The sequence below is a fragment of the Quercus robur genome, chromosome 5 (assembly GCF_932294415.1).
Source record: "Quercus robur chromosome 5, dhQueRobu3.1, whole genome shotgun sequence".
Lineage (NCBI taxonomy): Eukaryota > Viridiplantae > Streptophyta > Magnoliopsida > Fagales > Fagaceae > Quercus > Quercus robur.
Window position 1 is genome coordinate 88,704,717 of NC_065538.1, and position 25,627 is coordinate 88,730,343.

The window sequence follows — 25,627 nt, forward strand, 5'->3', positions numbered from 1 at the left end:
TGAATTTCTTCATCTTTTGATACACGTAGAAAACCCGAAGGGGCCGATTGGCGTCGGAGTGGAATCGGATAAGGATTTCGAACTGCTTTTCGGTGGGGGGTTTGTTTTGGGATATTTTTAGAAAATAACAACAAAACCCAAACAATATCATTAGTTAGGAAACGTTTTAAACTATTTTGGATTCTAGCAATTCGAGTATAAAGGGGACGATTTTTGTGTTATGAAATCGAGTAATTTTTACTCGATTTTGCTTTTTTGCCAGTACCTGAGGTGGGCCCAATATGCCAGAAATCGAGTTCAATGGAGTCGTTTTGTAAGAGTAAAAAAAGAGTTCAATGGACTCGGTTTCTATTCTTGCAAAACGAGTTCATTGAACTTAGTTTTTCCACGCATAAATCGAGTTTAATGAACTCGTTTTGCAACACTGGAAAATGAGTTCATTAAACTGGTTTTTTACTCTTGCAAAACGAGTTCACTAAACTCGATTTATGCGTAACACGTGTAAGCCATCCACTCAAAAAAGCAGGCACACAAAACACACAAAGAAAAACGAAGTTCAAACTTTACACAGCACTCTCTCATTCCCTCTCTGACTCTCAGTCCCTCTCACAAAAAAACTAAACACAAAAAACTTTCAAACTTATTTTCTAAAAAAATCCAAAAACTAAGTTCAAATCTCAGTCTCTCTCTCTCACGAGAAGTTGAGCTCTCTCTCTGACACTCTCATTCCGAGCTTGTAGCTCCGTCGCTGGCACCGTCGCTGACTGCTCCCGTCGCCGTCGCTGCTTCTCCCTCCCGTCGCCGTCGCTGCTTCTCGCTCCCGTCACCGTCGCAGTCGCTGCTTCTCCCTCCCGTCGCCGTCGCTGCTTCTTGCTCTCGTCACCGTTGCCGTCGCTGCCTCTAGCCGTCACAAGTAAGGACTCTTTCTTTTTTCTTTAAATATTGTTGTATTTTGACAACGATCATCGTTTGTTGATTTTGTGATTAAATCCATTTTGGCTTAGTAATCCTTTGTATAATATTGTCATTGGTGATTCATTTTACCATGGAATGTATGCATGCCCGCGTTTGGTAGTTGTGACCAGGATCTTAGTGAGTTTAACTATTTAAAAACTTTCGGATGAAGAGGTATTGCTAACTCTGCATTGATAGGTTTCTTTTGTTGTTATGTTTGCTGTGGGTACATGCATCTATGTTTGGGTACATTTCATGATATGTAGTGTAGGGTGTTTCTACTATCACAGGCTTGTCCTTTGGAAACTTGTCAACACAACACATTCTGAGTTGAACACGTCTGAAATGCTTACTAAATGGAATATGTCTGAAATTCCATTTAGATGCGTCCCTGCATTCTGATACTGTAAAAGTTCCCCCATGTAACACATTGTGTTGGTGTTGGAACAGGGAATTTGTCCCGAAAAGGATACAGTTCCTTCCAAATTTGTAATTATAGATAATTAGATGTGTCTTTTCACTAACATTTTAAGTGTTTAACCATTTGAGAAGAAACTTTTTTCCTTAGGATATATGTATGCAAAATGAATATTCCTTGTAGTGCTGAGTTTACTCTTTAAATGTAGAGCAAAATAAAGTTTCTGACGACCAAATGTAATCAAATTGTGAGGGTTAGCGCTTATTTGCATGCAAGTTGCTTAGTTTGGATTGAAACTACTGAAGTGTAACTTTTGGGTATTTTGGAATAGTAACTGGTCCCTTTTTGGGGTTGATTGATATATCAATTTTTGTTAATAGGTATTGGACACACAATTTTCACGGAATGATGAGGTTACATAAAATTATGATGCTTTAAAGTCAATGCTCATGGATTTTGAGTGTTTATATGAATATAACATATTTCATGATAAAATGCATGGTTAGAAGAGTGTATATGTGTGTGTGTGTATAATGGGTAAAACTTATATACTTTAGGTGCAGTATATTATCGTTTTTGAAGCTCTTGAATACTTATCGTTTGTGCAAGAAATTGGGATCCTTACCAATTTAACATGTGCTTATATTACTCTTGACTCCCTAAACTTCGTGCAGTATGGCTGCTGTTCTTGCTCAGCTCCCTGATGAGTTTGGTCCTGGGCCCATGGACGATTCGGTGTTGAGGTTTATAAAAACACATCGAGCGTGCGCTATTTGGGAAGGCAAGGTAACGATTCGATTTGGTTTTTTTTTTTTTTTTTCTTTTTGGGGTTGATATTTTAAGGTCCCTTCATAACTGCTTTATTTTTGTTTTTTGGGATCAATAACTACAATCATATATACAAAGGTTATGGCATATTGCATCTCATCACCATAGTTCTATCATGTGCAGGATCCAGGGCCATTGAAATGCCGCGGTCGTAATGACGAGTTCCGAAAACGACGCCGGATAGTGGTGGATGATCGTATCGTCGACATTGTGAAGAGAGTTGGATTAGAGGGGCTGTATAGGACCCCAGGTAGAGAGATTGATCATAACCTGATCACGGCCTTCGTTGAGCGATGGCGGCGTGAAACCCACACCTTCCACCTGCCACATGGTGAGACAACGATCACATTACAAGATGTGGAGGTTCTTTTCGGAATTCCAATCGATGGTGAGGCAATTGTTGGAACAACTGACTTGACATGGAAAGATGAATGTCAGAGTCTGCTTGGAATTGCTACTAATGACACCACGCTTAAAGGACAAAGGATCCAAATAAAGAAGCTATTAGAAAAAATTGACGAAGGGTTGCCCGATGATGCAACAGAGGTGGTTGTGCATCAATATGCACGGTGCTATATCCTAGCACTCCTGGCAGACACAATTTTCGCCGACAAGTCTGGTGATAGGGTGCATACGATGTGGTTGCAGATGCTGAGGGACCTTCGGAATCCACCTCAGTACAGTTGGGGGAGCGCTTGCCTTGCATGGCTGTACAGAGAGTTATGCAGGGCAACTGACAGAGGTGCTAGTCAGATTGGTGGGGCCTTGTTGCTAGTTCAGTATTGGGCATGGGTCAGATTCCCTTTTTTGTGCCCAAGGATGGACCTCCCACCAGATGGTGCATATGGCCCACCATTTGCACCTTCTCCATTGTCTATTAAGTAAGTCTCTTCCTTGACCGATTCTCTCTATTGGAAATAGATCCATAATTTTAAACACATTGTTAGACATAGAAAATAAAATTTTAACCTTGATATTCTTCAAATTTTGACTCATTAATAGGATTTTTATTAATGTTTTTTATATATCGTTTGACAACCACGGAGGTCATATGTTATGATTAATGTATAATATAAGTCTTATTAATTTCTAGCTCCACCACTAATCATATGTTTAGATAATCATTTATTAGTATAATCTTAGTGGTATGTACTGTTAAATTTACGATTGCCCATCATTTATTGTTGTTGATTACTTCATATTCTCAATTCCAAGTATTGACTCCCTCTTTCGCAATTGTAGGACTGTGTGGGTTGTGAGCACCTTGAATAGCCCCGCTGAAATCTGTCTGGTCCGGTACCGTCAGCTTTTAGATTGTATGCATCCAAAGCAGGTACCAAAATTGTGTTTATTCTATTGTTTATGACTATTGTATTTATAAATGTAAAAGAGCTCATAGATATGGAACATTGCATAATGTGCTGTCCTTTGATTTGACTATTTCAGGTGGTGTGGCAACCATATGAAGCTGAATTAGCCCACCTGCCTGCGTTTTGTGTCGCCGGAAGGGATGTATGGACGGCGAGGGTACCGCTTGTATGTTTCTGGCTAGTAGAGAAACATACACCGGACCGTGTTGTTCGTCAGTTCGGGATGGTACAAGAACCCCCCCCCCCCCCCCAATATGTTGATACTGACGAAGCCCTTCATGCCATAGACCTGAGGGGGAAGATGGAGGTGAATTGGAGGGACATACATTATGGCCATATCCGAGTATGGAATACTCGAGCACGATCTTTATGTCCTGGAGCACGACTAGAGGGTGATATGTCGCCTGCTCATCCATACTTCGATTGGTACGATAGGGTGACTTGGAGGTTCGTCGACCACACTTTGGCTTTACTTATTATTATGGTAATTGCTTCGACCTTTCTTTTCAATTTTTGTTGCGTATCAGGAACTTCAGTATGATGTACTAATTGTATTTATTTACTTTCAGGTTGCCAGTCACAAGAAGTTGTTGAAACTTTATACAGTAGGCAGTTCTGAGTACAAGCATATTTCAGCTGTACTTAAGACAGTGGAACGCCTTCACCGTATAACTGCTCGACTTCCGTTGGAAGATATCGATGGGGCAAATCCAAAAGCGCCAGAAGATACTGGACGACCAAGCACGAGCTTAACTCGTGCCAGCCATAGCCATGGTCAGCGTGCTGCATCCCATCAGGTTGTCAGTAGGGCAGATCTCCCTCCACCCCCATGTGCATCTCCTGCCCCAGAGTTGCCTCCACCTCCACATGCATCTCCTTCCCCAGAGATCCCTCCACATACTGCTCATGCAGTTTCTGACCTAGAGATCTCTCTACCCACTGCTCATGCATCTTTTCACCCCGAGATCCCTTCACATACCTCACATACATTTTTTGATCCTGCTCATCTTTCATTTACTCCACCATCCTTTGATCTCGGCCCTGATTTCAGTCAAACCCCTCCTGTCATGCACACGCAATCCCCATCGTACAACATTGGTCATATAGACCATGTACCGCCCCATAGTCACTCCATGTCATTCATGCCCACTCCTAGACTGCATATAGATCCCATGAGTACGGGCACTCACATTTCATTTGCTACACCCTCCTCCCCCGCAGTTGTAGGATCTTCAGTTGTTGGGAGTCAAGCAAAACAGCCAGCTGTGCATGTTGAGAATGAGCAGGTTGTTGGGTTACAGTCACCCCTACCAGGTCGACCTAAACGTACAATAAAAGCACCTCCTTGTGGGACAGGTGGTCACAAAGCAGGACACAACACTGGCCCCACGGTATGACAAGTCATTTAATGTAATGAATATTGAGTAACTACTGTTATGGTTGGTTTTGGAATTCATGTAATCCATTGTTTGGTTGTAACTCCATTTTTGCAGCAACGTGAGGAGCCTCACGAAGGAGATGCAGTACCCCCTCCCCCACATACCAGACACTATACGAGACAGCATAAGCGTAAAATGCATTAGGATTAGCATCCCATAGAGGTTCTCTCTCTCTCTCTCTCTCTCTCGCTCTCTGAAATCACTGTTTTTTTATTTATTTAATTCTTTTGATGCTTTCAAAACATTCCTGATTATTTGATGTGAGTTTATCTTAGAAACCCTTTTCTTTTTAATTATATTTCAAAGTCTTTGATTTTTGTAAATTTTACATTGAAATACTAATGCCTGGTTGGAAAGTTTATCCAACTCTCTACTTTTGAATTTGCTTTGTGCTTTGTGTTTACGAGATATGTGTTGATGCTAGATTTCAGTGGATATGTTTCTTGGTTTTCTTTAAGTGATTTTGTTCTTTGATGTTTAATGTGTTTTTTGGTGGGTTAAAACATTAGGCAAATTGTTGTCAGTTTTTTTTATTTTTTATATTTAAAATTGCTGGATGTTGAAACTTTGTTGGTATGAATGTATGTAGGGATGGATGGTACTGGTTTGGGACTTGTTCTGCACCATAAAGCTCTTGGGAAGTAAGTCATATTACATGTTATAGCGTGAGGGGGCCATTGCTCCCCCAAGATTTTCTAAATGCTTTAAATTTTTCTTTACATTTGAGGATAAAGTTTAATTATGTATACAAGTGGCTCCCCCAAAAATGCACTTACTTTTCTTTTCTTATATTATATATATAGATACACACAATTCTGTCCCTAATTAGCCCTCCCACACAATAGCTAAACGCCTAGTTCCACTGCTGAAAATAGAGACTTACAGCTGGAGGCTGAAAGGTTGGACGTCCTCTGAGCATTAATCTCACTGGTTGGGTGGCATCAGCAGGTGGAATCTTTAAGATTTGGAATCTTTTATTTTAGGGTTTAGGGTTGAGGGAGAGAGAGGGAGATACATTGGTGCAGAAAACATGAATGTGGTCCATACAAATGGACCAAACTACCTTCCCTTGATCATGGACAGGGGTTTTGTTGGTGTATTGCATGATTGGTAATGAAACCTTCTTCCTACCATTTTTCTTTCAGTATAAATGATACATCTTGGTATTCTTGCTTAACCTGAAATCTCAACTAAATGTTATTCTATTGCTCCAGTCTTTCATATACATGCAAGGATAGTATATCAGGTTATTTAGTTTAGTCAGTGAACCCTGGAGATAAATTGATCCAAGTTACATGTTTGCTGTCCCCTTCCAGATATCTTTTCAATTGGCTGTCCTGTTCCAGGAACTTTTATTTAAAAATTTATTTGGTGGGTCATCTTAAATAGAATGGATAAGTACTAACCTTTTTGAAGGGGGCTTGTCTTTCCAATCCTTCTGTTGAACTTGGCTGGCATTACATGTCTACTAGTGAAAGTGTTGATTGGAAAAGATTTACAGTTACTTTAATGTGTAGGTGGTTACTTGCCAATTCTATATTTCAGATACGTTTGGTGAGAATTTTAAGGGTACTTAGTAATAGTAGCAGTATAGGGGATTTGATTTTTAGCGTTCAAATAATTTGGAGCTTGGAGTTAGTTGGGAGTATTGGTGAATCAAATTACCAAAGATTATAAAGTAACTCTGAAAGAAGTTATGCATTCTAAGGATATGCCATAATAACAGAATTATATGATACAATTCAAGGATCCCTTGAAAACTCAGCACTGTCGCAGAATGATCTTTTTGAGCAATCTAAGGAACTACTTTGGTATCATTTGCTTCACAAAGAAGTTAGCCATTGTATTGTACTTTTATCTGGTAATTGTAAATAATTTATGCTTTGATCTTGTATATATAATAATTCCATTTTCCTTTCAGGTGTGAAGCCTTTCCAACGTATCCTAGAACTTATGACTTGGTGCATGCAGCCGGACTGCTATCCCTTGAAAATGTCCAGTAGCGCCGTTGCACCACACTTGATCTGTTCACTGAGATTGATCGAATACTTTGTCCAGAGGTACCAAATCATATAATTCTCTCTTTTAGTTCTATATATAATCATTATGCATTGATCGCCTTATTCTTGAAATAAACCTTTAATTTAATGGCCAAGGGTGGAGCAGAAAAATCATTACACATGAAGATAAGATCATCCCGTTATATGAGCATTATTTTTCATGTTCCAGAAAACTTTATGATGGTTGTTTAACCTTTACAGGTGCATTTAGATGGTACTCCTAACAATTTAGAAGAAAGTGATTTCTGTGATTTTAGCTTTCTGGACAGAGGGCTTTTCAGTTCAGATATTTCTGTTTGTGTAAGTTTGCTGCATACATGAAGATACTTGGTATTTTATGCTTTAAACTTTAGTCCAAGTTGTCTTTTATTTTATAAATATTGTGAGGGAAGTCAATTGGAAATAACTAACCACAGTGATAGTGCCCCTTATATTGTTTTCTTGAATTTGGCAGTTTAAAGGTGCCATGCTTGAACCTGTTCGTAAAACACGAGATGCAACGTTCTTTGTGAACAATTCTAGTGATATTTAGGTTCCACGTGGACCAGAGCAGCCAGGTGCTGTTCAAATTACCATGCTGGAGCTGGCAGCACAAGGACATGCTTCAAAGGTATCGGCAGATAGTTTAGGTAGATATGAATAACAGTTACCTTTTTCACTGCTCGCTTTTAGTTTTCTGTTCTTCTCTGTGAAGAGCCTTGTACCTTAGTGGTAACTCTATGGATCATTTGTCAAACCGAAAAACACTATGGAACCAGTTTGCAATTGAATTGACTTCAAATTTAATTTAATTTAATTCAATGTCTTTGCAATGCGATTGTTTTTTTTTTTTTTTTTTAATATTCGCAATTCAATTATTTTTTTCGACTAGATATAAGTTGAATTGGAAGTCTTTAGTTTTTTGTGATTTATTGAGGATTTTATTTTTAATTCTTAATTAAATAGAAACTGGAAAGATGAGTGTTAACAGTACAAGTTGGTTCAAAGCTGCTAGTTTACCAGCAATTGCTTGTCTTTTAGCTACTCCTCTAGTCTTATACTCGTTATATCCTCCTGAAGCCAAAGACACACCAGATGCCCCTGCCATGGCTGCAAAGAAATTGGAGCATATGGGTCCTGTTACAAGAAATGAGTGGGTGATGGTCGGTACAATGCTCCTTGCAGTCCCTTTGTGGGTCTTTGGGTATGTAGTATGCCTTACTTTGTGATAGTTATTATTAAATTACCATCTCATATATATATACACACACATATCTCACCAAATTGTTCCTTTTCTTTCCCGGCTGATAATTAGTAGCACAAAAGTCAATTGTTTTTAAAAAAATAACAAAAAAAACTATTGGATATGTTGAATTCTCCATTTATTTTTTTGTATCCCTTGATTTGTTATCACTTTTTTGGCAATTGAACAAGACTCACTTTTTTGGTAAATCACACTAACCTTCCTTAAGGTTTGAGGAAATGTCGGAATCCCTTTCTTATTTTCAAAAAATGACACTTAGCCCCCTATGGTTATTATTTATTTTATTTTATTTTAAAATTTTTCTTACGATATAACCAATCTGGTTATTAAGCAAAATTTTTTTAGGTGGATATAGTGGTTGAGAATTTAATATGAGAAATTTGAAAATTTGTAATGAACATAAATGGTCATAAGGGGTTATTTGTTGTGTAAATCAATATATTAAGGGGTGGAGTGTCTTTTACAAAAATAGGAGGGGGTTTTTGAAATTTCGACAAACCATTCTCAAACAATGTAATTTACCTGTATGAACTCTTTTCCCAGTTGTGATAGATATAGAACCATTGAGTAAGCTCACCAACTTCAACAAAAGTCACTAATTTCTGTTGTATTGCTATGAAAACATGGGTTCATAAACGTGGTTTCTTTGATGGTCTATGTTTCCGATTGGTAATTTGGTACTTTTAATGGAATATCAATTGCTTAGCGTAATTGAACTATTTGGTTGTATTTCATTAACTTAAGAACTGCTGGCCTAGCACTCTGCGGTTTAGTATCTGCTTTTGTTGGCATGATTAATCCTTCTTGCAATACCTGATTGAGTGTAACTTATTAACATGTATAGAAGAAAAGTATATACTTGTTGAACTCACAGTTGGATTTTCCATTTAACAATCACTACCGTTGATTCACCAACAAATTGAGGCATGTAATGCAAATTCATATGAGATGGGTGATTATGCATGTAGTGATATTTTGTGATATAAATTTTCTCAGTATCCATGTATAATTTTATATTGCATGGTCCTTTGCTTATTTCATTGTTGGCGTTAATGTTATTAAATATAATGTGCCAAACATCCATCTGTAAGTGGGTCTTGCTTAGTTCCAACTACTTATACAGCACCTTGTCCTAAAACCAATACAGATAAAAATAAACTAAGAAACTTGAAAAGATATAGATCCAATGGCAGCATTTTAGGAGAGCAGCCTCTGTTCATTTTGTGTATCCTCCTTATAGAGCATTTTAAAATGCCATTCTTTCACATACTAGTTGATATCTGATTAATGGATTGTGGCTTTGAAACAGGGACAAGGAGCTTGTCATTTCCTTCAATGGGAGGATACTCAAGAAATTACCACAATTAATGATCTTGTAGATGAAAGCAAACATGGCATATCTGTAGATTCTACTTCAACAAGCCATGAGTTAGTCACTAAAATGGGTGATTTGAGTACTAATAATTGAAAGAGGAAGTTTGATTCACTAGAGATGGAAAATCCTCAACATCTCCCAACTTCTGTGGCTGTACATGAACATTTTGAGAAAGATCAAGAGCCTGTCATAGAGAGGAGTGAACATGATGAGACTTCAGAGAATTTAACATCTACAAAGTATATTGATCCATCACGAGTTGAGGACTCTTCAAATCTCCAAGACCTAGCTGTGCTGGAGGTTGAGTTGACTGTAAGTGAACTGTAAGGTTGAATTTAATCAACCATGTGTTGGCTTTATTCCATGACAAATTTGCTTGTAATATAGCACTTAGAAATCTTGTATTTAGGTGGGAATCATGTAAGGGTAGTGTGTGAGAGAGTGTGAAGAAATGCTCAAGACAGTGCAGTGAAGCAGAGACTCGTGGCTAGGACTCGCGGGTGGCTCGCGGCTTGCAAGCCGCCAAAAGTTGCTCACGTGCAGAGCATGCAGGGGAGCTGAACAGTCACGCCACCTGGAGCACTACACGACAAAAATCCAGACTGGCCATTAAGTTAGCTCGTGACTTGAACTCGCGACTCAGTCAAGTCGCGAGGTCAAGTCGCCAGTCAGCCCTGTTTTTGGAAAAACTGACTCTTCATATTCCATTCTCACACCAGTATAAATACCCCTCATTCCCACAAGATATGGGTGGCTATTCAAAAAGAAAAACCCTAAGAGAGGTTTCTTCAAAACACCCACCCAATTAGAGAGAGCTACTCATTCTTAGAGAGAAATCTTTGTAGTCTCTTCTCATTCCCTCTCTCATTGTCATACCTATTGAGAGGAGATTTTTATCCAAACACTACCCACACCCATTTAGAGTGTTGAGTGTTTTTGGAGCTTTGGGAAGCATTGGAAGATGCCAAGGATGGCGGATGCTACGGTCTAGTAGCGGAATCCGGTAAGCTAGAAAAGAAAAAGGTTCGGTGCAACCTCGTTGGAGCAAGAAGCTTGGAGGGCTTAGGTACATCGGGTAGATTAGGCTTGGAGGATCTATTGCTGTTCATGTATCCCAACTACATTTTCTAGTGGATTATTGACCGCTTGGAGGGCGGCGGAGAGGTTTTACGCCGAGAGCTTCGGTTTCCTCTTCGATAACACATCGTGTGTTGTCCTTGTGTTTGCATCTTTCTTCCCTTTATCTTTGCCTTTTATTTTCTGCTGTGGATGTGATTTATAATTGGCTTAGATTGATTTCCAATTCTGTTTATAGCTTATGTTCATTTTCCGCACACTAGTTGTTTGTCATAAAGCTTGAATTGGTTATTTTGTATTTGGGGGTCTAAACGTTTAAGGGTGTTTTGTACACGTTTTTGAACTGTCATGAACCTTCTGCTCTTACTGTATCTTTGCATTCTTGTTGGCCTTTTGCCAATGGTGATTGGTACAGTTTTTGTGTCAATCATAAACTCCTCGTGTATGCACTCCATCTGTGTTCAGTGTGAAATGCTCCTGTCTATCATCATTAATTGTCTGATATTTAACTAGTTAACACTTGTGACATGGTAAAGACTTGATTAGACATGGTGTGACTTGGGTGGGGTAGTGTGAGTTGTGAGGGTGGTTTTGATAGTTGTGGAAAAAAATGCCCACACCTTATATGGAGGAAGTGGGGAATATTTGGCTAAACAAAAACGGGAAGGCTGCTATCCTTAACATGAAAGTGGGAATGATAGTAAATCCCTACACACACACATGTATGTATGTGTATATGTGCAAGTACATAAATAACTATCAAAAATGATGGTTCATATCTGTTTATGTGCGCTTTGAAAATGTGTTGCAATTTTGATTTTCTACAGGCAATACAAGGAATACATGGAGAATCTATTGGAGTATCTAATATATTTTTTGCTTTGGGGATCTTGATGACCAACACTAATGCGATAGTGCTAGCAGATGGTAACTTCTGGGGAAGGACTGAGAGGCATGTAAATTGTTAATTTCAATTACATTGACTTTGCATTTGAGAAATGACTGCACTGAGAACCACATATCCAGGAGGACTCAAATTCTCTTCAGTACGAGAGAACAGGGAAACAAGATTGTTGAATTGCCATGTCTTATTATAATTGCTTTCAGTTTGTGGGTAGCATATTACATTGACAAAGTTGTAACATCCAATTCCCGGAGTCTACAAGTTTTACGGATATGTTTACGTTTTGTTGTGACCTATAAAGTGTATCTGTTGTTTCTTGTCAATTGTAACAGTGTAGAGTTCAATTTAGTTGTAAGAGTAGTACTAATTTAATAATGGGGTATATCATTTGCTCTGCATAGAAGATTAAAGGATCCAGAATGACAAAATCCTAATGCAGCTGAGCTCAGTTTTTGATGAGAACTTATGGGAGTAGGATAAACAAATTATGAGCTTCTAACTTTAACTTTGGGACCAAGAAATCTAACAAGTCATTTGCCTTTGGTGGCTTACACTATGTTCATACAGTCTTCCCAAACTTTAATCTCTTTTTTCCCCCTGGTATAATAATGGTGCATCTTACTGTTGATGTCTATGTCAATTGATTATGTTTTCTGGAAATACTCCTTTTTTGCAGCTGGCTAAGGAGACTTTATCTTTTTGGGTGAAGGCATTCTCTGAGGATACAGCTAAAAGACTAGAAAATTTTGGGTTCATACAATTCAGACCAGGAGGTATCACATGTTTTTACTTTTATTTATTTATTTATAATTTTGGTTGGGGTGGAGACATTTTTATGCAAGGACGGGCTACATAATTTATACAATTGGATCCTTTATTGAAAATTTCAGGAAATTATTGCTGCTAGAAGTGAACCAATATGTTTCTTTTAATTGTAATCCATACAAACTATTCCACTTTTAGTTAGAATGATGCAATTTCTTGTCTATATCTTTGAATATCTTTGAAAGCTGACAGCATGGGTTGTATTTGCTCATTATGCTTTTGCCTTACCTAAGAACGTCTTGAAAGTCTAACTGTTCTAAAATTGCTCTTGTAGTCCTAATTTATATCTAACCATTAGTTTCAAACTTTGACATTGAATGGAATGGAATGTACAATAAGCACAATTTATTCTAGAAAGGGGTCTAACATCCTTATTTGTTTTTGTATGAATCTCAATGATTAGGCCATCAGGTAATTTATTTTGCAATGTGTGCCACAAGGATTCACATTGTCCCATTGGTAGATTAAATCTCATTTATTTGTTGGAGCTTTTAACATCATCCAAATATTTATTGTTTCAGAATGTGAGGCCCAATGCTGAAAACCTCCCTGAGGATTTGGGTTTGATTGTGACTTATTGTTGGAGAGAGGACCCAAACACTCGACCAAACTTCAGGCAAATTATACAGATGCTCTTGCATTATCTGTCTACTATTTCACCACCAGCGCCCATTATCCCTCCTCGGATATATGCTGAAAAATATACTGTTTTTCCGCCAGAATCTCCTGGTACAAGTTCCTTAATGGCTGCAAGACATGACTCAGGGGAAACCCCAACATCCAATATAGAAGACAACTCTGTAGGTTTTTTCAGTTGCTTTAGACATTGCTACTGATCCCATATAATAATTATTAGTCAAGTTCAATAAACTAAAGTCTCAGATATTGCAAAAATACTACATCTTACTTCAAAAAAAAAAAATAGTAAATTTGCTGAAACTTAGTTAGTTTAGTAAGTTGACATAGGAAATTATGTTGGAGCTGATGTTATGGTCAAGAAGCCTTCACTGAATTCTGGAGTTGGGGTTGCTGAGATGTTGTTTGACTTGTCTCATTGTAAAATAAGCTTATTTGGTCTGTGATAATATATTTTTTTTTTATCATGAATACCTCCGGTGTACTAGAGTGGCACTAATGTAATACCTGTTTTTTGTTCACTTTGCTAATTATATTCCCATTATACGTATAAAATATTCCTTTCCCATGTATATGAAAACAAGAGCTCCTATCAGCAGTCCTGGTTAATAGGCAGCAATTTTGACTAAATATCTAAAATTTGCAGGCTCAAGCAAGGGAGAAAGCTGAAAAAGAGGGATTTGAAGTAAGCAATCCCAAGACCCAAAATTTGGTGGCTAACACAAAGGCCCTAGCAGAAAATGAAGGGGAGGGACTTGCCAAGGTTACATTTCTTTTACTTTTGTGCCTTGATTTATCCACCCCCTAGCTTAAATAAGTGTTCCTGCTCAGCACACTGTAATTCATCTTGATTATTACAGCACAGTTGAAGAGTTGGTGGAAGTGGGTCCTGAAAAGTTAAAGGAGGTAAGGAGTTTTTTTTTTTTTTCTTTTTTATAAACCTATAGTTGTAAGACTCCAGAACATATGACCTTACAAAAGTAATTGTGAATCATTTTCCCCCCTAGTAAAAGATATAAGGTGTTAGCAAAAATTATAGGTGTTAGTTAGCAAAAAAGATATAAGGTGTTAGTTAGCAAAAATTAAAAGATATCAGCTTTCTTTTTTCTTTTACTGAATGTGATGTTTTACCAAATAGAATTGGTTTTGACTGGAGAATATGTTATGAACCAAATTTGACATCTTTATTCATATAATTGTTAGTCTCTAATATCTTCCCAGTTAAAAAAAAGGAGAGATTTTAAGAGGGATTTCATGATAAACACAGGAATCAATCCAAGAGAATTTTTGAAAAAATAGAAAGGAAAATACTAAAGCTAAATGTGATTGACCTCACTTTAACAACATAATAAATAAGTGTCCGAATTTTTTTTTTGCGATTGCTACATATCAGTTTGTAGGATTTAAATAGTAAAAAAAAAAAACACTCACCCTGTTGTCTTGGAAAGATAGTTCAATTTCAGAAAGATCAGGTTGAGCTTCAAGTATTGCTTTCAATGAAGGGATGATATCCTCCTCCATTAACTGAGGCAGTGGCTTGGCCGCAGCTTTTGCTGGAGGTTTGGCCTTTGCTGGAGCTTCTTCTTGAGCTGTCTTCACCTCCTTTGTTTCGGCAGCCACTGGTAATTTCAAGACATTTGTAGTTTTCTTGAATTGATTTAACTTGTACAATTTAACTGTTACAAATTATATAATATTAGATGAGAATGCAACTACTTACCTGTAGAAGTAGACGATTCTTGCACAGCAGACCAAGCAACCATGTTTCTGTGATTAGTTACTAATTTACATACCCTCTGCAAATAAAATAAATAAATAAATAAAAATTCACAAATATGTCTATCCTCCCTCTGGCCATCACAAAATATAATTATTTTTTCAACCATTTAGTTGGAGATCAATGTAAATAGCTTATATTTAATTAAAAAAAAAAAAAGTGTATAACAACGGAAAATCTTGGGAGAGGTCAGTATAATTTTCCAAAATGAGAAAACTAGCTGATGTGGCACAAGACAAGCGGCCTAATAATTGTGTCCACATATTAGAGTTCTACACCATATCAAATTTTAGATGCCAAAATGATGTTCTCCATATCCCAGAGATCCTCTTATCTTTGCCAAGTTTCAGTATTTAATTTTGTTCTCCAACTGGGTTTATCTATAATTTTTGTTTGTATTGTAAAATCAGGAGATTATAAGGAAGGATATTATATTGGAGTGGAAGTAGTTGAAGGTGACCCAGAAGCAGAAAAACCATTTTATGGTCCAGGCTGAGATTCATTGCGGACAGGTTGAGATCTGGAGGCAGATTACTGCTGTTGGAGACACTTGTACTGAAGGTATTTTCTTGCGCATGTACACATTTGCTATGTATCCTACAGTTACTGCCCTGCCTAGCCCAACCCCCCCCCCTCTCACCCACCGTATCTTTATAGTTTATGTTTCTCTTGCTTTGTTCTTGCTAACTTGCTGCTTGCCCTTATCAATTATTTGTTAATATATATATATATTTTTTTTCTTCCAGTGACAGATTGTATAAGTCAAGTTTTAGGACTTCATATTCTGGGTTGGTTGGGCCGGCTTGCTTTCCCTCCTCCTCGATGTTTATTAGTTCTTCCACCTCGGCTTCTCTCTTGTGGTAAATACAGATTACATTCCATTTGTTTGGTTTTTTTTTCCCTCTTTCATCTTTGGTTGTGACTCTGATTCATATTTTTGGCAGGTGTTTTCCCTAATTTTGATTCCATATTTGTTCCTCGAGATAAAGATGTGTCTAATTGTGAAGGCTCTGTTGACCTGCATCATAGCCCTTTAATTGTTGAATTTGATGAGACGTCATCACAAATATCTTGTCGTGACGCTCAGTCTTCGAGTGAATTGTCAATCCCCAAGAGTCCTCCTGCTTTGCTAAAAGGTAGCGTAACAACTTTAAACGTGGATGTGCTTGAGCAGACAGTGTTGCCTCTTCAAAATCAGCTTCTTACCCATCTTGAATCAATGAATCCGCTTCAACACGAGTCCATGACACAGGTGGTGGAATCTACTTTTATCGTTTTGGATCGTCTATTAGTTAATTATACACCTTTTCAAGAGCGTGTGAAGGAGTTCATTGCCTGTGCATCATCATTTGCTGATATAGAGTAGTCCATCAACAACAAACATTCTTTTCAAGAGTTGATGGAGCGGTACCATAGTGAGAAAGTAAGGTATATAAGCAAAGTGGCTACTATAAGCAACAATAGTGTAGCTGTGTAGCATCTATCCATTTTGGCTATATAATTTGATTGTTTTTTATATGTAATTTGTCACTTTGTTCCATCCTTGGTTAAATGGATTGGATTTAGCTAGATCTTATGTATGATTGTATAGCCTCTTCATAATCAGTATGTTGGTTTGCGTAATGCTTTGTATGTGAATTGCATAGCTTGTACAAGAATTTTTCTATGTACAGCTTTTAAATTATGTTGAGATTTACCGAAATGATACTAATTTGATAAATAAAAGTCATCTATTTCACCTTTTCTGTTCCATTGATGCTTCTATCAATCACAAATTGTTAGAATTTATTTTTTCCTTATAAAATAACCAATGTTTAAAATGGGGAAAAAAATCAGACAAATGGGAGGTTGTAATTGATATATTTGATAGACAATAATTTGTTCACTAGATAAATGCATAGTCGGGTTTGCATGGATGTTGAGGTGGGAAATTTCCTACGAGTGTCTTCAGAAATAAGTGTTTCCTTGGGTTGTTTATTGTTTCTCTCTTTTTGGTTGTTTTTTGATGAATGAGCATGATTGCACTGATGGTACTGACCAAGCTTCAATTGGAAGTTGTAGCATCAATGCTCAAAGCACGAATAATCAAAGGGCTGATAATTCATTGACAATATATATTACTGCTTGAAGGGGAAGGGAAGGATGTGTGTGTGTCTATAGCATTCAGGAAAAATCATAGTTAAGAATTGTGAACATTGGGTTCAATAAAGGCTTTTTATGTTTTTTTTTTGGGAGCAAAAGAACCCTTACAAGTAATATTCTCCCCTAAAAAATAAAATAAATATTTATTTTTATTTTTTTACCTAAATAATGAGGCTATTGCATTTATGTGGAGCTCTCTTGCCATTTCTCTTTTTGGTCTTCTATAATTAACTATAATAGGAGGAAAAAAACAACCTTAAAATTTACAATGAAACATTAGGGGAAGAAACAAAATATTTTCCAGGGATATTGGGAAAGAAAAGGACCGCCCACTTGTTGAACACATCTAATTTGGTCTAGTACCACAACCTGTCCTGCTAGCATATGGATCATTTCTTTCATCTTGTTTTTACGTACTTTATTTGTCTATGGCAGCGGCTTTAGTAAGGTAGTAGTTCTACTGAGATAACTTGAATTTTTTTTTATTGCTTTCTACTTGACCTCGATGGCTGTCCCTTCTTCTCCATGTGGCAGTGGTACCGTCCAGCTGAGAAAAGACAATATTAAGCAATAGCCAATAGGTGTTCTTTCACTTTATCACATTGTGAAAGATTCTATTAACAAGGCCAAGACTAGTTCATATATGAAAAAGGGGATGGAGATTCCCAAAACCCAATTCTCCATTTAGCTTGTCCTGTAGTCTGTAACTGTAAGGTTTGAAGTTGAAGTTTGGTACAGTGCTACCTTTAATTCATTGAAAATTAACCGTCCAAGTCACACATCACTCTGACAAAATTTGTTCCTAGCCTGGATATATATGTACTGTTTAAAGTTCATTTCAGTAAGTTAATTCAATCATCACAATTAAACTAGTGAGTAGTAAGCTGAAAGTTCAAAAACGTGTACAAAACACCTTTGAACGTTTAGACCCCCAAAATACAACTTAACCAAATCAAGCAATATGTCAAACAACAAGTGTGCGGAAACTTAACACATGCTATAATATGAAATTGGTTAAACAACTATCTAAGCCATAACAAAATAAAACCACAGCAGATAAAATAAAGGCAAAGATAGAGAGGAAGGAAGATGCAAACACAAAGATAACAACCGATGTGTTATCGAAGAGGAAACCGAAGACCTCGGCGAAAAACCTCTCCGCCGCCCTCCAAGCGGTAATCAATCCACTAGAAAATACAGTTGGGATACAAGGACAGCAATAGACCCTCCATGCCTAATCTACCCAGTGCACCTAAGCCCTCCAAGCTTCTTGCTCCAACGAGGTTGCGCCGAACCTTTTTCTTTTCTAGCTTCCCGGATTCCGCTACTAGACCGTAGCATCAACCAATGAAGATTGGCTTCTTCCTAACTGCTTCCCAGAACTCCAAACAACTGTCTCACAGAGATGATAATGGTGAGAACCAGGTTTGGTATAATGCCTCTCAAGGATTTGACAATGGAGAGGAAGAGAGTAAGGGAATTTGAAGAGACTCTAAGGTATAGATTGTGGGTGAAGCAATCTGGTTTTTCTTTAGGGTTTCTCTCTCAAAATTCTCTCTGGAAGCTCTCTTTCAATCGTGGGTTAAAGGGGTATTTATACTGGAGTGTGAGAGGAATGTGAAACGTCAGGTTATGGCAAAACAGGGGTGGCTCGCGGCTTGACCTCTCGGCTTGACCAAGTCGCGAGATCCAGTCGCGAGTTAACCGTATGGCCAGTTGTCCTGTTTTGTCCTGTAGTGCTCCAGCTAGCATGACTGTTCATCTTCCAGCATGCTTGGCACGTGTGCAGCTTCTGGCGGCTTGCAGCCGCGAGTCCACCCGCGAGTCCCAGCCGCGACTCTCTGTTTTCTTGCACACTCTTGAGCAATCTTCACTCTATCTCACTCACTACCCTTACAACAAACCCACCTAAATACAGGGTTACTAAATGCTGAATTACAAGCAAATTTGGCACGGAATAAAGCCAATTAGATGGTTGAATAAATTCAACCTTACATAAGCAATATAAACTACAAAATTGTGGGGATTTAAAATTGAAAGACAAAATTAAACAGTCATAATATCACAATCTAGAAACAGGTACATTGGATATAAAATACTTCGATTACAAGTTCATTCAGTGACAAACAAAATAATAATTGTGTGGATACAACCCAGTAGTAAGTTCAAATACATAATAAAGAGAACCCCAATTGACATCTACAATGCCATTCCAAACTCGAGTATTTGCATGCCTGGCAAAAATTCAAATATTGTTGTTAGATACCAAAACCCAAAACATATGTACTAATCTATGCAACTTGGCTAATTGATACAATCATGGCATTTTATATAAAAGCATCACTTACCTAGTTTGGATTATTACTGCTTGTCGAAGCCCCACGGGAAAGCGGACATCTTCTATGGTTATGCCCATGTTGATGACATAGTCCACAGCTTTGCTTTTGCTGAATCTCCCTCAAGTCAGAATCTGGCCTCCGGCTTCCCGGTTCTCGCCGGACCCCATCCATCTCATTTCGTATCCTAGACGCCACAGGTCGACCTTTGCCCCGCAACAGTTTTGGGTCAGGCACCCACTTTGGACCATCCACATCCCTCCACAATGAATCTGACTTTGGCACCACAAATGCATGTGAGTAGGTGTGAATGGCGTTCACCAAACTATAACATGGGTCAATATATGCAGTCGCATCTTGCCTCAAGTACTGAAGAGCTTTAATTGCATGTGAACGAGGGATCTTTCTCATTTGCCACTTTCCACAACCACATGTTCTGGCCATTACATTTACTTCATAACTATGGTGTCCCCCTTCAGAGCTATAGATGTTGTATGAAGTAATTACTTGATAAATACCATTCAGATTATTAAACGGATTTATTTGGTGTGAAATTGATTTTTGTAGGTTGTGTCCATAGATTTTTAAGGCATATTTAGTCCATACCTTGTCCTTTGAGAGATCATGAGTAATTTCTTTGTGTCGATCATGGAAATACGCAACAAGTTTGCAATGAGTGAATTCAACCATTGCAGCAATGGGTAGGCCACGGGCACCTTTGAGTACTCCATTGAAGCACTCCGAGACATTGGTTGTCATAGCCCCATAACGGTATCCACCATCATGTAGTTGGGTCCACTTGTCTAGATCCTCGTTCATTAGATATGTGTATGGCATGATGGATGAGTCGGGTTCACTTTCCTGCCGCTCGGTTCTCCGTTTCTTCCTAAGGGCCTCGATCTCAGCTTCCTTGATAGGTTGCATGTACAACTCAAATTTAGATTCCTGAGTAGCATACCCCGCTTTCAAGGCTAATGACTTTAAAGTGGCGGCCTGAAAATGCGTGTTGAAGTTGCTAGCAACATGTCGAAGGCAATATCTGTGAACTACTCATTGTCGTCCATCATCATGTCTAGGCCAGTTTGCAATTGCACTTTGAATACCCTTATGTTGGTCAGAAATTATACAGATGTCCTTATCTGCTATCACATCCCCCAGTGCATTCCTGAGGCGTTCTAAAAACCACCCCCAACTAGACCCTGACTCTTTGTCCACAACGGCAAAGGCAAGAGGCAAAACCTTGTTGTTGGCATCGGTGGCCACTGCAATCAACAACACCCCTCGATATTTACCATACAAATGGGTCCCATCAATACTGATCACTGGCTTACAATGTCTGAATCCTGCAATGCATGGAGTGAAAGCCCAAAATATATAGCGCAATATTGTATCACCGAACTCGTCCCTGGGTATGGTGTGAAACCAGAAACGGGTGCCAGGTTCTTGATCCCAGTATGCAAACAATAACTTTCTCAACCTTTGGTAAGACTCTTCCCAATCCCCAAATATCTTTGCAATACCTCGTTGTTTCGCATCCCATATCTTATAGTAAGAAAGAATATGCCCATAATACTTCCCTTTAATGAAATGTCTGAGGTGATAAATTGTTGCCGTGTGTTTCTCTTTCACCAATGGAACAAATTCTTCTGCTAGAAAATTACAATCCATCATTCTACCATCAAGGGCCGTGGCAAGGGGCATACAACTATGAGGACCCCTATAAGATGTGACCATCCATAGTCCGAGTTCAGGCTTCACAACTGCCCCAACGTACCACATGCATGATTCATCGCTGCATTTCACAAACAGTCTACTTGTGGTCGACCTACTAGTCACAAAGTTTCTGTTATGCTTTGCGGCGTAAATTGTTAATGCACGTCTCACCGCATCTTTATTAGCAAAAATCAACCCTTTCGCAAAATTCATGTCTGCATTCCAAGAACCAAATGCTTGCTGAACAACTTCAGGATCAACCATATTTTCCCAAGTATTTTCATAAAATGATGAGGCAGGAGGTTCATAAACGAGGGTCGTATTTGTAACATGCTGAACTCTAGCATTAGCGTCCTCATCATTTTCATCACATTCAGCCATATCATCAACATGAGGAATGTGAGTAATTTCATGGTCATCAAGACCCCTGTCAAAGTCACCATCGTCAATCCTCTCTTCATACTCATCTCTATCCTCACCATCTTCCCCAGAACAGTCTTCGTCTTCATCTTCATCTTCAACTACTGGAACTGTAGAGGATTCACCTCGATGTGTACAAAATTGATCTTCATATCTATTTCCAGGTTCACTCTCAATTGTTACTGGTGTCTCTTGAAAAGGGGTGTATAGCCTCCCAATGTGGTGCATTGATCATCTAGGACTGCAAACTGTAGAGATGTAGTTGTTTGTACAATTTCGTCCTCTACGCCGACTTCTGCACGAGGCTCCAAAGTGACGTATAACTCAAAATCTGCTGCTTGTTTCCATTTGTCCATCTTACTAAACATGAATTTCACATGTTTGTCCTCTGTTATCGCCATATATCTGTAATTAATGCATTGATTGAGGATTTCATATGGAGAACGGAAAGTAATATGTATGTCATGCAAAGCAGGGTTCACTTGCAACTCTTCCATAATTTTTACTTTCAGCTCATTCAGGGTCTTTAGCTTACGGCGTATCATCATATAGTAGCACTGGATACCCGGACCTTGAAATGAGACTCCATCATAAGGGTTGGCATTGCTAAGGGGTCCACCGTAGTATATATTTATATAGATCATTGTCAACCTATAGATCATCAAGTGCAATTGTGTTAGTGACAAATTTATAACGCTCAATCAACATCAATCACAAAACTTTGCGTATGAAATGCCAACAATACTAACCTCAACCAAATTTGCATATACTCACCTTTAGTAATCTTACAAAAATAGTCATTACCAATTTCATATTCTTTAAAAATTCTAAATCATTCTAGGGGCATGACTTTCAAAACCCATTCAAATAAGTTATGATGAACAAAAATATTATATACCAACCAGTTATCCATTGAAATCTCTGTTACAAATCTTAAACAAATATATCTTGAAATAATTTATGGTAAAAAGACTACTATCTTAGGTATCAAACTTATAATCCATTTCATATCCATGAGAAAGACCTAAAAGTACTAAATATTCCTAACAATTGATCACAATATTTAGTACTAAATATTCCCAATAATTAATCACAATATTAATTTTTTTTTAACTTAGCATATTATCACAATATTTACACTAACAAACAAAACAAATATTCCCATATGTTGTAATAACATAATAATCACAATATTTGGTACTAAATATTCCCAATAATCACAATATTTGTAGTTATTTTCTAAAAAAATCCCTAATGACTCCATTCTTTTTGCCAATATCTAATCCCCTAAAATCCTAAAGGGCTATGGAAATGGACAGCGTTTGCTCTCTTTCTATTTTTAAAGTCTGCTCCTTTTTTCCTAACTTGGAATGTTACAAATGGTAACAACACCAAATATTTGTAATTTTTTCACAAACTATACGTGCTCGTGCTGCACCATCCTTACACATTCATTCATGGTCATGGTCATGGTCATGACCATTTCATGTTACAATTTTACTGTTGCAACTTCCTTAAAAAAAATAAAAAATAATTGGATTTATAAGATTTTGAGCTTCGAACCTTTAGCCAAAAAAGTTTTATATATTCTCTTAAATGAAAAAATAAAAATAAAAAGGAAAAAATTGCATATCTAGAGTACTCAAATTTTCACATAATAATCACAATATTTGGTACTAAATATTCCCAATAATCACAATATTAACTTTCTTAAAAAAAAACTTAGCAAATAATTTAATCACAATATTCACACTAGCAAAAAAAAAAAAAAAAAAAAAAAAAAAAAAATTTCCCCAATATGTTGTAATTTAATCAAAATATTTACACTAACAAAAAAAAAATTCCCCAATATGTTGTAATTTAATCACAATTATTTACTAAATATTCCCAACAATTAATCATTAAATTACTACTCATTATAGATATTTTTTCTTAAGTAGATTTATGATCTTATATAAATGTGTCATAACATTAATTTAAAAAAAAAATAGCAAATAATCACAATATACTAACAAATAAATTAATCACACTATTTACACTAACAAATAAGAAAAACAAAACATTTCCTAATATGTTCTAAATTTTTCTTTAAAAAAAACCTAGCAAATAATCACAATATACTAACAAATAAATTGATCACAATATTTACACTAACAAATAAGAAAAACAAAACTTTTCCTAATATGTTCTAAATTTTTCTTTAAAAAAAATCTAGCAAAATAATCACAATATTGTAAAAATATTACCTGAGAATGTTGTGTGATGAGTGTTCTGTGAGTGAGTTGAATATAGAGACTGAGTTGAAGAGCTGAATATAGAGAGTGTTCAAGAGAGAGCTGAATATAGAGACTGAGTTTCTGATATGGAAGATATATTCACAATACAGAGAACTTATTCCCACGGCAAGAGGGACAGAGGTCCAGCTGGGACCCACAGACACGTGGAGGGCTGGGGACTGAAGCTGCTGTGGGGGAACTGTGATGCCCACGTGATGTTGTTGCTGTGGGATGGGAGTGCTGCTGTTGGATGGGAGTGCTGCTGTTTGATGGAACTAATGCTGGCAGTTTATAAAAGGAAATCGAGTCCAAAGGACTCGGTTCCTAAGCCTGAAAAACGAGTTCGTTAAACTCGGTTTCAAAGAGTAGAAACCGAGTCCAATGGACTCGGTTTCCAGGCTTTGAAACCGAGTGCAAGGGACTCGGTTTCCATGCTTTAAAACCGAGTCCTTTGGACTCGTTTTCTAGGCTTAGAAGTCGAGTTCTTTCAACTCGATTTCTCGCAATAATAAAATAAAAAAACCCAGGAAATCGTCCCCTCTGAACTCGAGTTGTTATATTCCAAATTAGTTTCAAACGTTTCCTAACTAATGAAATAGTTTGGGTTTTGTAGTTATTTTCTGAAAAATCCCTTTGTTTTGGGAGATCATGAGTTCGGGCAGTTGATCGGCGGAGCGGAAACGGTTAGAGCGGTTGTAGGAAGCGAAAGTGTGGTGGAAGCCTTTTTGCTTGGAGGCTCAGTGGAAGAACTTGGAGGCGAGATTCGGGTCGGGTTGGGATTTGAGGACTTCAGCGACGAGGTCCGGAGTAACGCGGCGGAGTTTGTTGAGGTCAGAGACGATGGGAGGGCCCCAGTGGTTTTGGTTCTTGCGGAATGAGTCGATGATGTATCGGGCGATAGGGGAGAGTCGGATGAGAGAGGTGTGTTGGTGTTGCGGGTTTCAGTGGTGGTGGGGGAATGTTGTGGGTCCCAGTGGTGGAGATTGAAGGGTTGAGGATTGTGGGGAGGAGAGGGTTTGTGGAGGGAGATGGATTGGCGGTTGGAGAAGAGGCCGCCGCGGACGGTGGGGCGGTGTTGGGAGGGTTTACGGTGGCCATAGAAGAAGTAGAACTTATTTTTTTGGGGTTTGGGAATTGGGGGCTGAAGGTGAGGAGGCATTTCTATGTTTTGTTTTTTCTTCTTTCATTGATTTGTTTCACCACGACTCATCAGCTTCCAGCTTCTCTTTAGTGACAAATTTACACTGTTGTATTATGTTGTGTTTGACTTACTGGTTGAGCAGTCTATGAAAGTGCAGTGCGTTGAGGGTTTTGTGCCCCATACAGTCATGTTTGCACCCCTGCATTATTTAGCTGATATGTTAATTATTCTTCATTTTAGAGGTAATAGATATTTTTATGAAAGGTTTTAATATGTTGTCTCATACAATAAATAAATCTTTGTCACAAATTTTCAAGCTCATTCTTGATATTATATCTACTCAAACGTATTTGGAAGATATATATTTTTTCTTCCTTTGAGCTTCTTTATATCTTGTGGTAGATCTATGTCATCAGATTCCTACATCATAATTTCCTCTCATAATTATCGGATAAATATACATATTTGTCATATATATATATATATATGTCTATATTAAGAGGATTCAGAAAATTAGTTATTGCTTTTTTTACTGACAAAAATATCCCTACCTAAAACTTAAAAATGGGATTAAAATAATAAATTGACAAAAATAATAAATTTTTACTTCTACGTTGAAATGCTTTCCTACTTCTAAAAACTCCTACTTTTATGTTGATTTAAATTCCTACTTCTACTCACTAACTCCTCACA

The 25,627-nt window shown here is 37.7% G+C and overlaps 2 protein-coding genes and 3 long non-coding RNA genes across 5 annotated transcripts; all 5 read left to right on the top strand.

The window, feature by feature from the left end:
* Positions 1–2,047: 2,047 nt before the first annotated feature.
* Positions 2,048–4,378, top strand: LOC126728928 (serine/threonine-protein phosphatase 7 long form homolog). Its single transcript, XM_050434676.1, has 6 exons — positions 2,048–2,158; positions 2,324–3,081; positions 3,443–3,533; positions 3,647–4,054; positions 4,140–4,236; positions 4,368–4,378. Exons 1-6 carry the CDS (start codon positions 2,048–2,050, stop codon positions 4,376–4,378), a joined length of 1,476 nt encoding a protein of 491 aa, XP_050290633.1.
* Positions 4,379–4,452: 74 nt separating this feature from the next.
* LOC126727668 (uncharacterized) lies at positions 4,453–5,664 on the top strand. The gene is made up of 3 exons (XR_007656371.1): positions 4,453–4,961; positions 5,064–5,171; positions 5,599–5,664. It is a non-coding gene; the product is annotated as an uncharacterized LOC126727668 (long non-coding RNA).
* A 112-nt stretch (positions 5,665–5,776) lies between these two features.
* Positions 5,777–7,476, top strand: LOC126727669 (uncharacterized). Its single transcript, XR_007656373.1, has 3 exons — positions 5,777–6,119; positions 6,931–7,069; positions 7,271–7,476. It is a non-coding gene; the product is annotated as an uncharacterized LOC126727669 (long non-coding RNA).
* A 2,011-nt stretch (positions 7,477–9,487) lies between these two features.
* LOC126728929 (uncharacterized) lies at positions 9,488–11,732 on the top strand. The gene is made up of 2 exons (XM_050434677.1): positions 9,488–9,999; positions 11,592–11,732. Exons 1-2 carry the CDS (start codon positions 9,805–9,807, stop codon positions 11,730–11,732), a joined length of 336 nt encoding a protein of 111 aa, XP_050290634.1. The 5' UTR covers positions 9,488–9,804.
* A 53-nt stretch (positions 11,733–11,785) lies between these two features.
* LOC126727667 (uncharacterized) lies at positions 11,786–13,466 on the top strand. The gene is made up of 2 exons (XR_007656370.1): positions 11,786–12,441; positions 13,015–13,466. It is a non-coding gene; the product is annotated as an uncharacterized LOC126727667 (long non-coding RNA).
* The last annotated feature ends 12,161 nt before the right edge of the window (positions 13,467–25,627 follow it).

Coding starts and splice junctions, on each gene's coding strand:
- LOC126728929 (XM_050434677.1), top strand. CDS start 9,805: ATGGAAAATCCTCAACATCTCCCAACTTCTGTGGCTGTACATGAACAT. Junction 10,000..11,591: donor TGCTGGAGGTTGAGTTGACT/GTAAGTGAACTG, acceptor GATTTTCTACAG/GCAATACAAGGAATACATGG.
- LOC126728928 (XM_050434676.1), top strand. CDS start 2,048: ATGGCTGCTGTTCTTGCTCAGCTCCCTGATGAGTTTGGTCCTGGGCCC. Junction 2,159..2,323: donor GCGCTATTTGGGAAGGCAAG/GTAACGATTCGA, acceptor TATCATGTGCAG/GATCCAGGGCCATTGAAATG. Junction 4,055..4,139: donor TGGCTTTACTTATTATTATG/GTAATTGCTTCG, acceptor ATTTACTTTCAG/GTTGCCAGTCACAAGAAGTT.